The sequence below is a fragment of the Buceros rhinoceros genome, unplaced genomic scaffold, assembly GCF_000710305.1.
Source record: "Buceros rhinoceros silvestris isolate BGI_N320 unplaced genomic scaffold, ASM71030v1 scaffold10117, whole genome shotgun sequence".
Taxonomy (NCBI): Eukaryota; Metazoa; Chordata; class Aves; order Bucerotiformes; family Bucerotidae; genus Buceros; species Buceros rhinoceros.
The window spans coordinates 1-16,814 of NW_010422767.1; the positions used below are offsets into that span (position 1 = coordinate 1).

The following is a 16,814-nucleotide window of genomic DNA, read 5'->3' on the forward strand; positions in this document are numbered from 1 at the left end:
ATTTTAACCCATAAACACTCTACCCTTTCACTATCACTGTTGATCTCAAGACAATCAAATCTCTCCCTGACATACAGGGCCACTCCCCCACCTCTTCTTCCTGGCCTGTCTCTCCTGTAGAGTTTGTAGCCATCCAGCACAGCACTCCAGCTGTGTGAATCATCCCGCCAGGTTTCCGTGATGGCAACCACATCACAGTTTTCCTGCTGCGCAGTGGCTTCTAGTTCCTCCTGTTCGTTGCCCCTGCTGTGGGCACTGGTGTAGAGACACTTCAGCTGGGTTATGGATCCCATCTTCTTTGGGGGGGGGAGAAGGACTAGTTCCCACCTGACCATTCTCAGGAGCTGCCATGATTCCCAGCACACCAGTATCCCTTGAGACTATGATATCACATGACACACTGTCCTCTAATCCTACCAGTGTGGCAGCGCCAAGGAGCTCGCCAGCACACCAATCCACCAATGCTAATGTGCCGCTCTCAGGCTTAGCTCCTGTGAGCCTGATTTTATCCCTTTTCCCCTTCAAATCTAGTTTAAAGCTCTTTCAATGAGTCCTCTTGTGCAAGGACTCTCTTCCCCCTTTGAGAAAGCCGCATCCCGTCTGACTCCGGCAAACCTGGTGCAGTGTAGACCAACCCACAATCAACAAACCCCAAATCTTACCAGTGACACCAGTCACAGAGACAGGTATTGGCCTGGCTGATGGGTTTTCCTAATCTTCCCCTCATCATTACCTACAACTTGAGGGACAGAAGAGAACACCATCTATGTTCCTCATCCCTCAAGAAGTCATCCTAGGGCTCTGAAACATTTCTTGATTGCCCTCAGGCTTCTCATTTGGAGTTCATCACCGCCTGTCTGAAAAATCAATAATGGATAATAGTCTGAGGGCTGTACCAGGGTGGGAAGCTCTCTTGCTACATCTTTAACCTGGGCCCCAGGGAGGCAGCAGACTTCCCTGTGAAGTAGGTCAGGTCTGCATATCAGTCCTCCAGTTCCCTTCAGAAGGGAGTCACCTATGATGATAACCCACCTCTTTCTTTATAGAAGTAGTTTTTGTGCCAGGCTTGGGTTACCTAGCTCCAGTAATGCTTTCATGCTTGGTGAGCCATGAGTCTCATTATTGGTTCGTTCCACTTGCAGGGCCACATACCTGTTATTCAAGGGTACCTGGGAAGGTGGGGGTGTTCCTGGGGCAACATGCCCCCCATCATTGCCCTTTGTCCTTCTGGTCTCTGCACTCGCTTTGATTGAAATGGACCAGGGGGTCCTCCGTATTGTGCCTGTTATCTGCCTGCTGGGCCTGCCTCACGGAAGGCAGGATGTTGTTCCAGTGATCAGTCTCTTTCTTGCACTCCCTGATGCTCCTCAACCTGCTCACCTGGTGTTCCTGGGGCAACATGCCCCCCATCATTGCCCTTTGTCCTTCTGGTCTCTGCACTCGCTTTGATTGAAATGGACCAGGGGGTCCTCCGTATTGTGCCTGTTATCTGCCTGCTGGGCCTGCCTCACGGAAGGCAGGATGTTGTTCCAGTGATCAGTCTCTTTCTTGCACTCCCTGATGCTCCTCAACCTGCTCACCTGCTCTTCAGGAAATTGTTTCATTCAGACACTACCCTCCTCTACACTGCTGCTCCAGGGTTCTCTGTCTCCGCATCAGTCCAGAGCACAGGGGTGGCAGGGGAGGACACACACACTGGTCAAGTGGAAACAAGGTTTGGTTAACACTATCTAGCCATTTACATCTTATACACCTTCTCCCAGGTTTGTTTTTTTTTTTCCTGCTTTGAGTAGGACAAACTACCAGTACACATCAATAACGCTTTCTTATTTTCCCCTCAAAACTTAGTGGCATTAACAATAACATCTGACTACTATTTTGGGGAATATATTGGGGACTAGTATTTTGATAATACAAATTGTCATGCTGTCAAACACCTCCTTCCTTTCCTATCTATTCTAAACTTAGTTTAGAAGTCTGGAGCCTTTGTACTCTAAAAGCTCCTACCATGACTGAATGTAATCAAGATTCCTACGTATTTAAAAAAAAACAAACATGAATAACCCAGGATGTTGTCAGAGTTCAGTAATTTAGACTTGGGGTTAGCTATTTATATTAGAGGTGAGGACATAGTGTCTTGTGCTAACTAGATCTTGTTTTATTTAAAAGAACTAGGCAATTTCCCCTCCTTCAGCCCATAATGCAGATCATGGTTGAAGAGGATCTAAAGTAATGCCGCAGCTACTTAGATTTTTCCCTTATACTAAGTTCTGCATTCATGTCTGCTCTAGTATGTATTTCTATTTTACAATGAAACATACAGCCTAGTTATTTATAGGCTTTCTAAGGATTAACTACAACTCATAAGAATAAACCCTCAAGAGGTTAACCTCATCCTTTTAAGCTTCACACACTACAATCCCAGAGATAGCTGGCAACCACAGCCAGGAGAGAAAAAAAAATAATCCCACATCTTGCTAATCCTTTAGCCAGTCACCTCATGCAACAGTGGAGAGGCCTCTCAGAGGCATATAACTCAGTCTGTCTCGAGCACTGTCAATCTAGAAGATACATACTCCACAGAACCATTAGCAACCCACTCGAAAGGCAAAATAAGACATATCTGGCTACTCAGTGGTACACTGAAACCATGCTTCTAAAATGCAATGCTCAAAAACATTAATCTGCTGCTTATATTTCCCAGATATTTGCGTATTTGACTCATAGAGCTACCTAGTTTATAATTTGAAAGTAAATCTAATGAATTTTGCATTGTTTAAATCTAGATAGATGAGTTTAACTGTCCCTTATACTTCTGAGTACCTTTGATTTTCCAGCCAGATTATATCTCAAAAAAAAACCCCACCAAAAAACTCTTCAAGATAAACCATGACAGTTTACCCAATTCTTTCATACTATGATCTGAATTCTCCCTTAATCCCAAATGTTGACCCTGACTGCAGCAGTGCCAAGGGGTTAACAGGTACACTTTTAAGTCGAAGGTTTCTGTTTTGTTTATTATTTATCTGGCAAAAAAAATGCTACTTGTTTAACTCTTACATAACAAACATTAAATGGTACCATTTAAAAAACTTGGCATGGAGGTTGTTTAGCCACACTGCTGCCCCAGTTAAAGCCTTCAAGACCACGTGGGAAAAGCAGGCCAGAGGTATGACCATTAATAACCAAATGCCATCCACAGTTCTTCCCTGAAGTAAGAATTTTTAATTAACGAAGAGGACTAGCACTGCTTACAAGCTCAGAGGCCAACTAAATTACTACTTTTTTTCGTGTGAGTGTCTCCATTCATTCTCTTTTGTATGTGTTTAATATACACCAATTCCAAAGCCTGACTTTTGACTTTGTAGGTAAAGCGTCTGAAAAATCTCAGCCCCGTGAGACTACAAGTCCCTTCCTCACAGCCTCTCTTCTAATAGACTTCCACTTTAACTGGAAATAAAAAAGTACAAAGACAGTTCAAAGTCATCTTGTATTTCAAAATGTTTTTCCCCACTAATTGAAGGCTTTGTTCCTTTACAGAATTCACATATGGCCCAGCAGCGACAGGAATTGCTTTAGTTCAGGCAAGCCATTTAGGAAAGACTTGAATCATCTAGCATCAGGAAACAATGGCCCGTTGAGAGAAAGGAAGGAGGGGGGAAAACTCAAACCCCAACAAAAATTAAGATTTTATCTCATCAAGAGAAACCACACAAGTGATCATCAGTTAGGAAAATTACGTTCTATCCTCAAAATTTATTGTATGTAAGCATCCTCACTAGTATCATGACACCAGAGGCCCCTCAATCACATCTCATTCTGTTACAGATTGCTCAAGCCTATTTGCATTCTTAAAAGAAGTTTCATGATCCTTCACGCTCATAATAGACGTCTAAACCGTTAAATTAGTATTTCTTTTCTTATCTTGAAAGCCACTGCACTTTAACAGCATGGCCTTTCCATTGTTCTTTACACTTAGTCGGGTCCCTGAACAATACTGACAGCTGCTATCAAACTGGGCCATGCTCACCCTCCGTGCAGCTGCTGCTTGTAGCAACAGACAGGCTTCTGATGTGTCCTCCCCTCTGGGGAGAGGGCTTGACATGCTGCATGCTCAGTGAGGGGGAGCAAAGGTCCACTGAATTGTCAACCCAATTTTATGCTATTCAGATTTTTCCAGGATGCACACCGTCCCTTTCAAACAAAATCAAGCATTTGTCAGAGCATGAAACTTATTGTGCAGCACAAGATAATTATTGGTCATGTAAGACTGTGAAAGATCACTGTGACATACATCTAATTTTAGCATTATATATATGCGTGCATCTACATGGCCAAAGAAATTTTGTGCCCAACATGTTCATTTCCTCATTCACAGATTTGGGTTTGTGCGCTATCACTCAGAAGTCTAACAGAAGACACAGGAAAAATGTTTGCTTTGGTGAATCTTAGATAATTTAAAAGCAAAAAAAGGTGGAGGCTTCTATTCTTGCTTCCAGAGAGCTTCCCCTCCTTCCAAAAAGGTTCTTAATACCATGTGGCACTTGTAGAGCCTATTGGTTTTAAAAGACCATACTGTGCAGACTTTACAAAGAGGTACAAGACATGCTTCATGCTTGAGATAGCAAAATTTGGTTTTGCCAAGTAGCACTACCCTAAGTCCAGCAAGAATGTTTTAAAATATACTTTAATAGATATTTCCATTTACCGCATAATATATTCTTTTAGGTTAGTTAATTAAAAAGATGTTTCCATTCCATTTTCATCCTGAAAATGGATTTTTTAAATTTTGATTTGGAAAAAAATGCAAGGATGTACAGTTCTCTAATCTTTGTTAATCAAATACCACCAATGTACACATGCTGTATTTCAAAGATCAAATCAGGTGTTCATAAAGTAATTCATTACACAAGCAAAGGAGATTGTGACCAATACAGATGTAATTGTGTAGATTTCTACCACGTAATTAGGAAATAAGTAACAGTCAAAATTTGATACAAAGGGAAAAAACAGCTCAGATTTGAAGGGGGGTATGTTTATGCAAAGTTGATCTGTCAAGTGTAATAAAGCAGCTTGAATAAAATTTAAGATGAAAATCCACTGAAGCTCCCCATTTCAGGGAGAAAAAGCTATTAAAAGGAAATGAAGGTCACCCTCCCAGTTTATTTCACCTAATTGACTGCCAATAGCTTACCACAGGCAAACCGACTGCAGATCTGCAATTGAGAAACTGATGAAAGGAGAGTTTTCAAGCTGAGGCTCATTCTTTTAATCCTCCCTCACTCCTCTTTTTTTTTTCCGTCTCCAGTTGGGATGTAATTTTAAGCACAGATGGATTAACTGGTTCCATTGTCTGTAGACGTCATTGGACTATGGCAGCGTTAATCCGTACAGCAGCATGTCTAATTATCATTACAAAGTGTCTGAGGGAACTATAAAGACCAGCAGGGCATCTTCTCACAAGCAATTAACATAAATTGATAAATGAGTAATTCGAACCCGCTCAAGGCCCCCACATATGAATAAAATCAGAAAGGATGGGTTCTTTTTTCAGCTACTTCTTTCACTTAGTCTGGAAGGGCAGAAAACATGAGAAGTATTCTAGACTTAGTGGCGAGGGAAATGAACTCATGCAGTGGAAGGAATGTATGGTTCAGAAAGTTCATTAATACAAAGCAAATGACTTGTGATTGACAACCAGTCACAAGCAAGTAGTATTAACTTATTTCAGCATATTTAGAAGCCCATACTTGGTGAAAGGCTGTTAGAACACTGTGTCAGACAATTAATACTACTTCAAAAGCAAGCGAAGTTTCTTTTCAGCAGCTTGCCAATTTAAAATTCATGAAAGATTCACAAGAAAGGGAAAGGAAGAAGAATGAATAGTTGTACAGGGTCCAAGAACTCAAGTGCCACAAAAAGCATGAGGCAAAGGTAACTAGATCAACTGACACACAATACAGACAAATAAACAAGCAAATCTCCTAATCATTATATTTCTTGCAGGAAAGGTTTTGTTACACACAGCATTGCTGCACAAAATTACGTTCTAACAAAGTAAACTATTAACTTTATCCCTGCTTAAAATCTGTGTGAAGCAAGGCAAACACTTCAGCAACACTGGGCACCAAAACAGTGTTAAATATCAAAACATTAAACTTATTTTAAAAATAGCAAAGCAGTAAAGGTATGAAAGCAAGTTATACACACTGTAGGAGGTAGACCTGGAAGGCCACGTACCCCGATGATGGCATTCAGTTCAGCCATGGTCACTTGTTTGGCACGTTCTACAGCTTGGGCCACTTGCTGCTGATGCTATTAAAAGAAGAAGGGATATGGGGAGGATTTTGAGTTAAGGTATTGACCGCACCAAATCAAATGAAGATCACAAACACCTGAGTAACCAGTTTGTCCACAGAAGCTCATGCTGCCTACTGGGAGCCATTTCATGCAGGTCAAAGGTAACAATGCCCTATTTCTCACCTGCTTAAAGGCAAACAAGAGCCCTGAAGGCAACAGTTCACCTCTTCCACCCACGCCACTTGAATATTAATTTTCTGGCAAATGAATAATCAGTTTCTAATTGAGTTGCCAGGACAATAATGCCAACTTCCCTCTAGCATCAATTTTAACGTTTATATTTCTCTGTGACCACATAGCAAAACCTACTGAAATTTCACACAGAAAAAAGAATTGCTTCACTGAACTCAACAAGAATTAAATATTCTTTGTAACTGTAGAATTTGAAAAGGCATATCCAGAATGACAGGCTTCAAAATTTAACAGCAGCTGCCCACAATATGCTACAATCCCAGTCATTCAGACCCGGTGCACACGTAAACAGTGTCTGAGCTAACTACTCACCTTTTACACTAAAATTTTATACAAATGATGTAGACAAGATAAAAGCATGTTTGTTTCACTAGATTCACATTTGACAGCTGAATATCAAATAAGCAATCACCATGACTAAAAATGAAAGCATTTTGTTGCATTGGTAATATTTTACAGACTCCCACTCAGGCAGTGAATGAGACTGCGCCATTGTCACTAGTTTGAACTCAGATTTGTTAGACCAAATTAGCAGGGGGTTTGCACACTTCAGCTATAACAGATGTTCCTTACACTTGTGTATTGTGATAAAATTAACATCTTAAAACTAGCTAATTTGCAAACAGAAAAGCAACATAATTGCACTTTAACAGCTGAACAGTTTTACTTACTTCCTGAGACAAAAATGGGATGACTTGTGCACAAATTGTATTCAATCTCTTGGCGATTTCTGTCTGTAGAGGAAAAGTGTTTTTATTAAAACTGTGGTTTAGGTTTGTTGCCATATATTAACTAGTGTACAGGATTACATTAAGTTCACATGGGGAAGAAAGTAACAAAAAATCCACATCTTCGTACTACTGCAAATATAAATAGTTTATATATAAACCCATGAGGACAGAAATTTAGTTAGCTACCCTAGGACATCTGCCATGTCTAAAACATCTAATCTGTATACACATTTAGGCACAGATCTGGTCCTTGTACATAGCTCATTAACAAATAAAGTGTTTCTGAAATCCATTAAGACCAAGATAAAGCCTTTTAAAAGGTAGATTTTATTATTACTCAAATTATCAAGCAGCATAACATGAAGGTGACAGGCATGGAAGAAAAATGTTTCTTTCATTATCAATGTTATCTGCCTATTAGAAGGCAAAATTAATTTTGCTGACAGAAACACACCATCAGGAGTACAAAAGAAATACCAAAACAGAAGCAAGGCAAAAAGGAGACAAAAGGTACAGACTTCTAAAATACCCATATTGAGAGAATTAAAATATTGCAGGCAAGAAAAATAATCAGATCAGAAAGTGTAATAGTCAATAACAGCAAATGAGTGAAACTGTGAGTAACAAAATAACACTAAGGCTAGGAACTAGCAGATAACAAAACAATCCTTCACTGAAAGCAACAGAGAAGACAGCAGGACTAAGTGTCTGAGTCCCACTTTTCAACAGCTTTATCTATATCTCACTTTTCTTCTTCCCACTTTTGGCACTTGAACACAGAACAACTTGTCAACTTGAACACAGAATTTCTGGTGGGGTACAAAGATCTTTTTCTCTCATTACTCAGTCTTAACTGTGCTTACAGCTCTTCAAACTTATGCATCTGCCCACCACTATAATTAACCCTCAAGGTACTTGAACAACTCCTACCGTTTTCCTTAAAAACATCTCCCGCAGTCACTGTAGCACAGCTGTACAAAACCATAATTAGCATCCAGATGTGAATGCAGCCTGCATACTCTGAACAGCTCTTGTCAGTCTGTCATATCATTAATCCACAGAGACATTTCTCAGTTTTTTTTTTTATTTAAGACACAAGAAACCAGCGATCCCTGCTGAGAATCATTATGCCTGCCATGAAACAACATGCACGAACCTGAGCAAAGGTAAACTCTTTCAATAAAGTCAGATGAAAAGATTGCTAACTTCTTTGCTGAGCCTTTCCCTGAGCCTTCTCATCATCCTGAGTTTTTTTGGAAGACACTGTGATGTGCTCATTCCTATACATCAGTCAAGCAGTAATTAGGATACAAAAGCCGCCCTCCACTTTTATGTCTCAGCAGACAGGTGATTTGGGATCTCAGTAAAACTAGCAAGCTTTAAACAGCTCTTTCTCCACCTCTGACAGACACAGGAAAAATGCTCAGTAGTGGTGAGACTTGTAAAACACCAAGTCTCTCTGATGGAAGCTCAAGTACTCCACCTGACCAAAGTCTGGCATTTGACACATCTACTCTAAATAGTTCTGCTGAGACATGAGTCTGCAAAGCAGTTCTAGGATGGTTTCCTCCTAGAACAAAAAGGGTCCCCTTAAATACTTTCAATGAAGTGACAGTTGCTTTACAGCAAACCTTTCACCCCTTGCAACAAGGGGAATAGCTCTCTGTTCCCAGTAGAAACAGCTAACACCTCACACAGTACCACAGCAGTCTGTTTTGTTTGGACCATAGAATATCCATCATTCTATGCGTAGCCATTAGTACTGGAACTACATTATGTACCAGCTATGGCAATACAAGCAAGTTACCACCTTAACTACTAGCAGTTATCAGACTTAAATACGGACAAATCCTTTGGTACTTCCAGTGTCTTAACAAGGACAAAAACAACACAGCTGTGAGAAGTATGTACTAAAGGGCATTTTTTCCACATACCTAGTCTGTCTCTGCAGAAAGCAAGGCATCTCAGCTATGGGAAGAAAGTCTGTTACACAGCAATCTGGTTGGCTGATATTTAGGCTAAGGTGTTTAGAGTGCAAGAAGTTAACCGCCCTAGACCAATGGGATTACCTTTGGTTTCAGGACAGAAGCTGGGATGAATCATCACAGGTGATAACAGGGGAAAGGAAAGTAGAATAAGAAAACCCATTTGGTTTGTACTGAAAAGTTATTTGGCCTTTATGGCCTACACAGCAGTCTCCCTAATCTGTAATACTGAGGTTAAGTACATGTATTGTAGTTGTAAGGGGAAAAAAGTCTACTTTCAATAGTGGTAACACATGGAAGTTGTTCATGCTACTGAGTTTTCCTGCACAGGTCACAAATACCTGAACTTCACTGGGTATACAGGACAGTACACAGTAAGGTAAGAGAATGCAACATCACATGATAATTACCAGTGCCAATGCAGGTCGATTAGATTTTTTAAAATTCATTTACTTGCTAAAAAAGGGGGTCATAAACAACGTTCTCCCCTTCCCAGTCAATCTTAGTTCAAAATTATTGTCGGTACTATCATATCCGTATCCTTCTGAATTTGCCTCTGCCAGAACAAGGCATCACTGACAATCACATATGAACGGCATCCTTAATATTCATTCACAGTGCTAGGTAAACTTATATGTACATGCCATAAATCAAGTTCATTTTGAGATTTCCTGATGCTGTTAAAAGTGCCAGTTAAAAGACATTTACATTCAAAGGAAACAAAAAAGATTATTTCATACTTCCTAACAAAAGTCTGCTTACATTTTCAAGGTAATTTGCCTACTAGCATTGTTTCCCACACATAATTAAGTACCATACTTCCTAACAAAAGTCTACTTACATTTTCAAGGTAATTTGCGTACTAGCATTGTTTCCCACACATAATTAAGTACTTATTTATCCACTATGACATTTCATATATCTCTTGTTTGTTGCCCTCAAAAAAAAGTTACAAAGAAGTTAAAAAAATATTTATCTCTAGTGATTTGGGAAAGCGAGGTTTTAATGCACCTTATCTTACCAGTTGGGAGTTGCAGAAGTTTGTTTTAATCGAAAACACTTTCCATAGCCATTCAAGAAGCAATGTACATTCACTTTAAGGTGAAATATCTGAGTATATATGGACATGTGTGTGCATATATATATTACATTTCTGAAGTCAAAAACCTTTTTTAAAGGAGTCTAGGAAAGCTTCGTCGATCAAGACTAAACATCAGTAAGTTGGTGGCATTAGAGTAAGTTGTATATTCCAGATTTGGTGCCCACACTTTTGAAAGTCTTTAAAGAAAGGCACTTATCAGTTACTTCTAGAGTACTCCCAGTAGAACACAGTATTATCTAACTGCTGTTCTTGAGAGTTATACGGCAGTCAGAAGAATGAGTAAACAAAGAATTCTCCAAAAAGCTGCTCAAGCATAGACAAACATGACTAATTGCCCATGTTCTTTGGCTCCTTGGTAAAGCAGACTGTAGAAACCTGCATCTCATGAAAGCCCTCCTAGCTCTATGGCAGCTCTCAGCAAAGCATTTGAAGTGCCCTTAATTGTTTGTGTTCTTAATGCAGAGCCTCTTGAATACATTCATTTTTAATAGAGGACTTGAGCATGGGGCCCATCAAAGAATGACAGAACTACATCATTCACTGGTTCTTGCTGTTGTAATGATTATCTTTTGATTTATTTGCAAATGACATGCTTGTCAGACCCCTGACTGAAGTACTATCCTCCTTTCTGAAGTATCATTAAAAATTAACATGAAGGAATTCAGCTGCATTTTGTAAAATTGAGCCAGATTTTTTTTTACTTTTTCCCATCTAATTAAGAACTTAAATGTAAACCATGTTTTACTAACATTATAAAATTCAAGCACTTGTACTTAAAATTTGTCTCTTGCTAAAGTGAATTCTTAACAATGACAAACAAAGTAGCCAGACTAGTTACTAAATGTAATATTAATTTAAATAGTAGTCATTTTATCAAGCTGTTAAAAGCTGGTATATAGGATTGTAATTTTTTTCTGCTCTGCATTGTTAAAAAAAGCGTTGAAGTGTTTTCCTCTACAGTAGTCTATTCCAGATCATTTTGCATTTTGTCAGCCTGTACTTTCCAAAGCAGTATGTAAGATACACTTAAATCAACATGATTTCTTAAACAACCTCAGATTTTTGCATTGCAATGAGGAGGTATAATACAACTATCCGAGCTCTAACTGCATTTCTCACTACATCTAACACCCAAGTGTATTTTACCACTATGCTGGAAGCCCTGGCATTCAGCCTCTTCTGAGTGAAGAATTCAACCTTCCTCTGAGGAGAATTAGTTAACCATCTTTTAGCTTCGGAGGTTTGAGAAATAATTTTGTATTGTCTCCAATCAGTGTCTGTCATACACTTATCAGCAGTGATTTTAGCTGTAGGAAAAATGAAATCTTGCAACTCGTTATTTTTAACAATCAGTTGTATTGTGACAAGTGCTCTACCCTTATTGCTAAGACGCTTCACAGCTGTCCAGACCTATGTTTACAAAGCAATGCTCACCTAAAAATGACCATTTTACGTCAGAAGCTTGCTATTCTTTCCTGCAAACTGCACTTCCCATACCACAAAGCTAGATCAGTATTGGAAAGAATTCTATCACCACTTCCGAAGGATGGGCTTGTGTATCCTTATTTATTACACTATTTACTGTAGTTTCAACCTAATTTGAGAATCACATTGTGATTAGATTGGGAAGAATACAGCTTAGAAACAACATGATTAAAAGTAAACCCAGGGTTCTGATGATACCAAAAAAACATGTCCTAATTCATTCCTTTAAAGCAGAAGAATCAGAGAACCAGCCTTTAACGCAGAGAAAAGAATATACTGTCACATCATATTCACAAAAGCTTTAGAAGGTAATTCTTAAGTACTCTGCCTCCACTTACACTTTCAACACGTAGAAAGTCAAGAACAACAACTGTTCTTCTTTTGGAAGAACAAAACAGACTTCCTGCCATTTACAGCATGTATCACAGTAGTCCACTAGGGAGTAAAGGTCAATATCACACTTTTGGTCATTACTGAATCAATTGAGACTACCTGTGGTGGGAATGAGAAGAAAATCGAATGCTATGAGAATGCTGCAAATGGCTTGACCTCAGACTAATTTTCATCTCTGTCTGTTTAACAGACATGTGAATAAAAGCCCTCTTTATGGGATATGCTTGACCATTTTTTTTGATCTCTGTTGCAAGCCAGAAGTCTGTTAAATACTACATTTCAAAAGACCCCAGGTAAGAGACTGCACGTGTTTATTTTAGCCTTGAGCTTAAGTTTAATATCCATTTAGCAATTTCATTTTTTCCAGCAGAATCATTGCAACAAGCAGTAAGTGTGATACACTTAAGTGTGATTACACAAGTGATGTAGATTTTATTCTTCTTGTGATTGAGATTTTCAAAGACAAAAAAAAGAACACATTTGCAGAGTAATTATAAAAAAAAGAGAAACATTTTACTGTGCTTAGTTCACTGCAAGCTTTTTTTTCCAAACTCTGCCACAGGAAGACTCAAAAATTTGTTGCCAAAGAGAAAAACATTTTACTGCGCTTAGTTCTGCAAGCTTTTTTTTTTCCAAACTCTGCCACAGGAAGACTCAAAAATTTGTTGCCAAGAACTCACGGGGGCGAGGGGATGTTGGAGGTATAATTAAATCTCAAAACTTCAATATTCAAAAGCCTCAAATGATTAAAGCTAGCATTCTATGAACTTTGCTGTCCATGAGTTATTGAATCCACGTTGAGCACTGAGATAGGCATGTATTATTAATGGCCTTTTATTTAAAACTTACACATTACAATCTGTTTGGTAATTGCTGCAAAAGGAAAAAAAAGGCAACATCCCACTTAAAAGTTTAGGCCCCCATAGTATATCAATGTCAGACAGCATGTCAAGCAAAGATTCAATTCAGGTAAGTGCCACTGCCAAATTTTCTTGCTCCCAGACGTGCTTTAAGATTATTTTATTGCTTAAAATTTAATTTGTTCCAACTCGTGTCTCCATGACAACGTTGGCTAACCCTGCAAATCATTTGGGTAATTGGATATCTTATCTTTCTATTGCTCTCAAATCAAATGATTCTGCTAGAACTGCAGCAGCCAATCAAATTTACAGGCCTCCTGAGTAATAGACCCGCACAAGTAGCCACATTCATCTCCCCTTTACTGCCGTATTAACCACTCTGTGACAAACTGTGGAAGTTGGCCTTCAAACTGTATTTTAAATTATAAACACTGTCATTACTAATATTCTCAGCAATAGGAGGGGGTGGGAAGGTTCATTCTCGACAGATACTTGAAATTCAATCTGTCAAGCAGCAACGGGTAGTATTCATTTCAGCGACAGGAACAATATCTGTATTTTGGGCACAAACTGTCAGTTTAAAATGACCTATCATTAACAAATACAGCTTGCTTTCTGCCTCGCATTTGTACTACTCATTTTAATTGCAAGGTCAGCCACTCAAGTGATATTAAAAACTCAGAAGACTGACATGAAAAATCTTTAGCTATTAAAAAACAAACTACCACCATATTGTAAGTATGGTGTAAGTGGGAGTGGGAGAGGAATAAGTAAAAGAAATACCAAAACAACAAGGCCATAGAATGCTAGTTAGTTTCCAAAGTGAAGGGAGTGGGAGAGGAATAAGTAACAGAAATACCAAAACAACAAAGCCATAGAATGCTAGTTAGTTTCCAAAGTGAAATTAGTATTTTTAATTCAGTAGCTAAACTACATTTATCTAAATCCTCTCAGATGTCAGTTTAAATCACAGAAAGGTCATGTTAATTTAAACGTAAGCAACATATGATGCACAAGTCAACAGCTACTCTTGCCAAACATCCACCACTTCATTCAACTGTAAAGCGAAGTGATTTGATGTATTTCAGATGTCTAATTTCAATGCTTTCTATAATAATAGGCTGCTGTGTAGCTCTCAATGAACCACTGTACACAACTGCCCGTCCCATTTGCAGCTGTAATCCTGTTGAACCCAAGCCAACTTGCAACAAGGAAGCTTCTGTCAGGATTTTGAAGTGCGCCTTTCACACATCTTTGCTATGTCAAGAATCTTCTTAAGCTTGGCTAAAGAGGACAGTTATCACATTTCTCCTTTAACCCAGCTTTAGCCATCTTGCTTAAGCACTTGCAACTACAAAAGGTGGTTTACCCAAACTTTAGTTCCACAGCTTGGCTTCCATGCCTAAGCTAACCTTCACCACACAGAGAAGTTTTTAAAGCTCTGAAGTGAGCGCACAGCTTTATTTTCAAGTTGTTTTCCAGCACACACAGTTCCCACCTATTTAGATTCCACGAGATGCTGAGCAAGTCAGAGGCTGACTCCAATCCAGAAGTCTTGCCACCTTTGCTTCCAGAGGCACACTCTCCTCAAACCATCCTAGAGACATTCAAACCTCTTCAGTTTCAAGTAACTACCCAGTTACTATAGGAGTGGGGGAAAGAGCCAGCCTAGTGGACCACGACATCAGGGAGTTAAACAGGTCCACAGTGACGTATGGCAAAAATTGAAGTTTTTCTACATTTGATATCTAGCATAAATTATGAAGGGCCTAAACTGACATTATTCTACTATGATAACTGCTACTACAATTTCTACAATGATAACACCTACTTGAAATATGCAGGATCTCACCGGTGAAACGGAATGTGGCAACTGTACTTTGCATGGATTAGTTGACTATGCTAATTGCTGGCAGATTTAAAAATGGAGCTTTGTTCCTCAAAGTAAAAGGCTGATAAAGAAACATCCTGGCCAGAAGGCACCAAAAGTTAGGTGACAACCAAGACGAGCATGAGATCAGCAGTTTTCTGCAGTAAGGGAAAAGCTAAAGGTGTTGGAGCAGACTGTGACCACTGAATGAACTCAAGACCAAGAAAAGATGCCACCCCACACCTACAAAGAGCATGAGTGCTAATTTACACAACTAGCAGAGATGCACTAACCAACAAAGGATAAAATCAGTTTTTAATTAACAGAAAGTAATTTCTTCGTTCTCTGAAAGGTATACAGTTTGATGGACAGGAGGCATCTGTTGGGAAGCAGAGCAACCCAGAGTTCCAGGAGAAGCAAGGTGTGAACAAAGGTTTTAGGGGCAAATAAGCTATCAGATAAGACTCCTTCTTCCCACAGACTGCAATCTCACATGTTCTTATGGTGCTCGAGAAGCAGAATGGTCTCTGAAATTATCCAGCATGCTTTGCATTATTACCTTTAAAGACAGTAAGAACTTAATTTACCCTGAACAGCTGAGCAACCTTACGCTATACAAGAACAAGGAGACAAAGAGAAGAAAAAAAAGAAAGCAGGCATAAACAAAGCAGAATACCTGTAAGTGCTACAGCTCTATCGGAACAGACATCTGTTGGCTCTTCATTTAGTTTAGGACATTACTTTAAAACTACTTCCTGTTTGACTCCCACAAGCCACATCCAAATTTCTGCACACATCCTTGCAGCACTCGCCACACTAAGCCACTTCAATGCAATGGCAGTAGAAACTCAGAGCTCCTGCATAGCTGCGGAAGTGCCTAAAACCACAGAGCTTCTGAAAACTGGGGCATTAAGTTCCTCAAAACAAGCACATGCATTTACAGCATGTAAATCAATAATGAGACTCTCAGTCAGGATTCAGACCCTATCAACACTCCAGTAAGACTGTATCAGTAGAATCTGGACTCGACTAGAGCAGTAAGCATGCCATCTGACAGAAACCAAGACACTAAGACGAGAGCCTGAAACAGGAGGAAAAAATTCAATATGCTACATTCACCAGAACTTTAGAAATATCTACCAAATTAAACTTGGCAAGAAAGTCACACGCACTTTTGTATCTTACATGTGATTTTACCATTTTATACTACTTAATGTATTCAGAGCTCAGTTTCAAAAATCTGTCAAGTTAGGAAAAACAAATTTTAGGTCTTAAAAAGGTGCTTATATCAATGCTTCAGGGGACTCACTAATGAATGACAAGTTAAGAGGATTGACAACTCTTGTTAGGAACTAGTAAAATTATCCACCACACAGGATTTGGGAAGAAGGTGAGAATAATGGACATTTTTCACTACATGGGAAAAAAGTTTGGAAATCTGTCAGCAAAACTTCGGAAACATGTCAGTAAGTTTCTTCTCCATCTTATTATTTTTATATTTATATATACATTCTGTTGCTCAGAGAATAGGAAAACCTTGTAAAGATACCATCTAGATTACATTCCAGTAGAGAAGAACTGATTGAAACTGTCCAAATAGAAACTAATTTGACAGATAATGACAATCATTGCAGAGTTTATAATCATTGGGACAGGAAGGAAGAATGAAAAATCCTGTAAGACTTCAGGAAAACAAACACCAACTGTTAAGATCAGCTTTATGGGATTCTTACTGAAGAGGGATATAGGACGGCATTACGGAAAGCTGGCATTTTCTTTCTGAAACAGTATTAGGGACATCGATGACAGTTAAAACATCTGAGAATGGAAGGGAAA

At 39.0% G+C, this 16,814-nt stretch overlaps 1 protein-coding gene across 1 annotated transcript in view; it reads right to left on the reverse strand.

The window, feature by feature from the left end:
• Window positions 1–1,209: 1,209 nt before the first annotated feature.
• LOC104496971 (transducin-like enhancer protein 1) overlaps window positions 1,210–16,814 on the reverse strand; it is a gene marked incomplete at its 5' end in the record, with an annotated part of 26,104 nt that continues 10,499 nt past the window's right edge. The window contains 3 exons of the mRNA XM_010140173.1: window positions 1,210–1,443; window positions 6,211–6,315; window positions 7,224–7,286. Coding sequence (XP_010138475.1) covers window positions 1,210–1,443; window positions 6,211–6,315; window positions 7,224–7,286 — 402 coding nt within the window. The remainder of the gene's footprint in view (window positions 1,444–6,210; window positions 6,316–7,223; window positions 7,287–16,814) is intronic.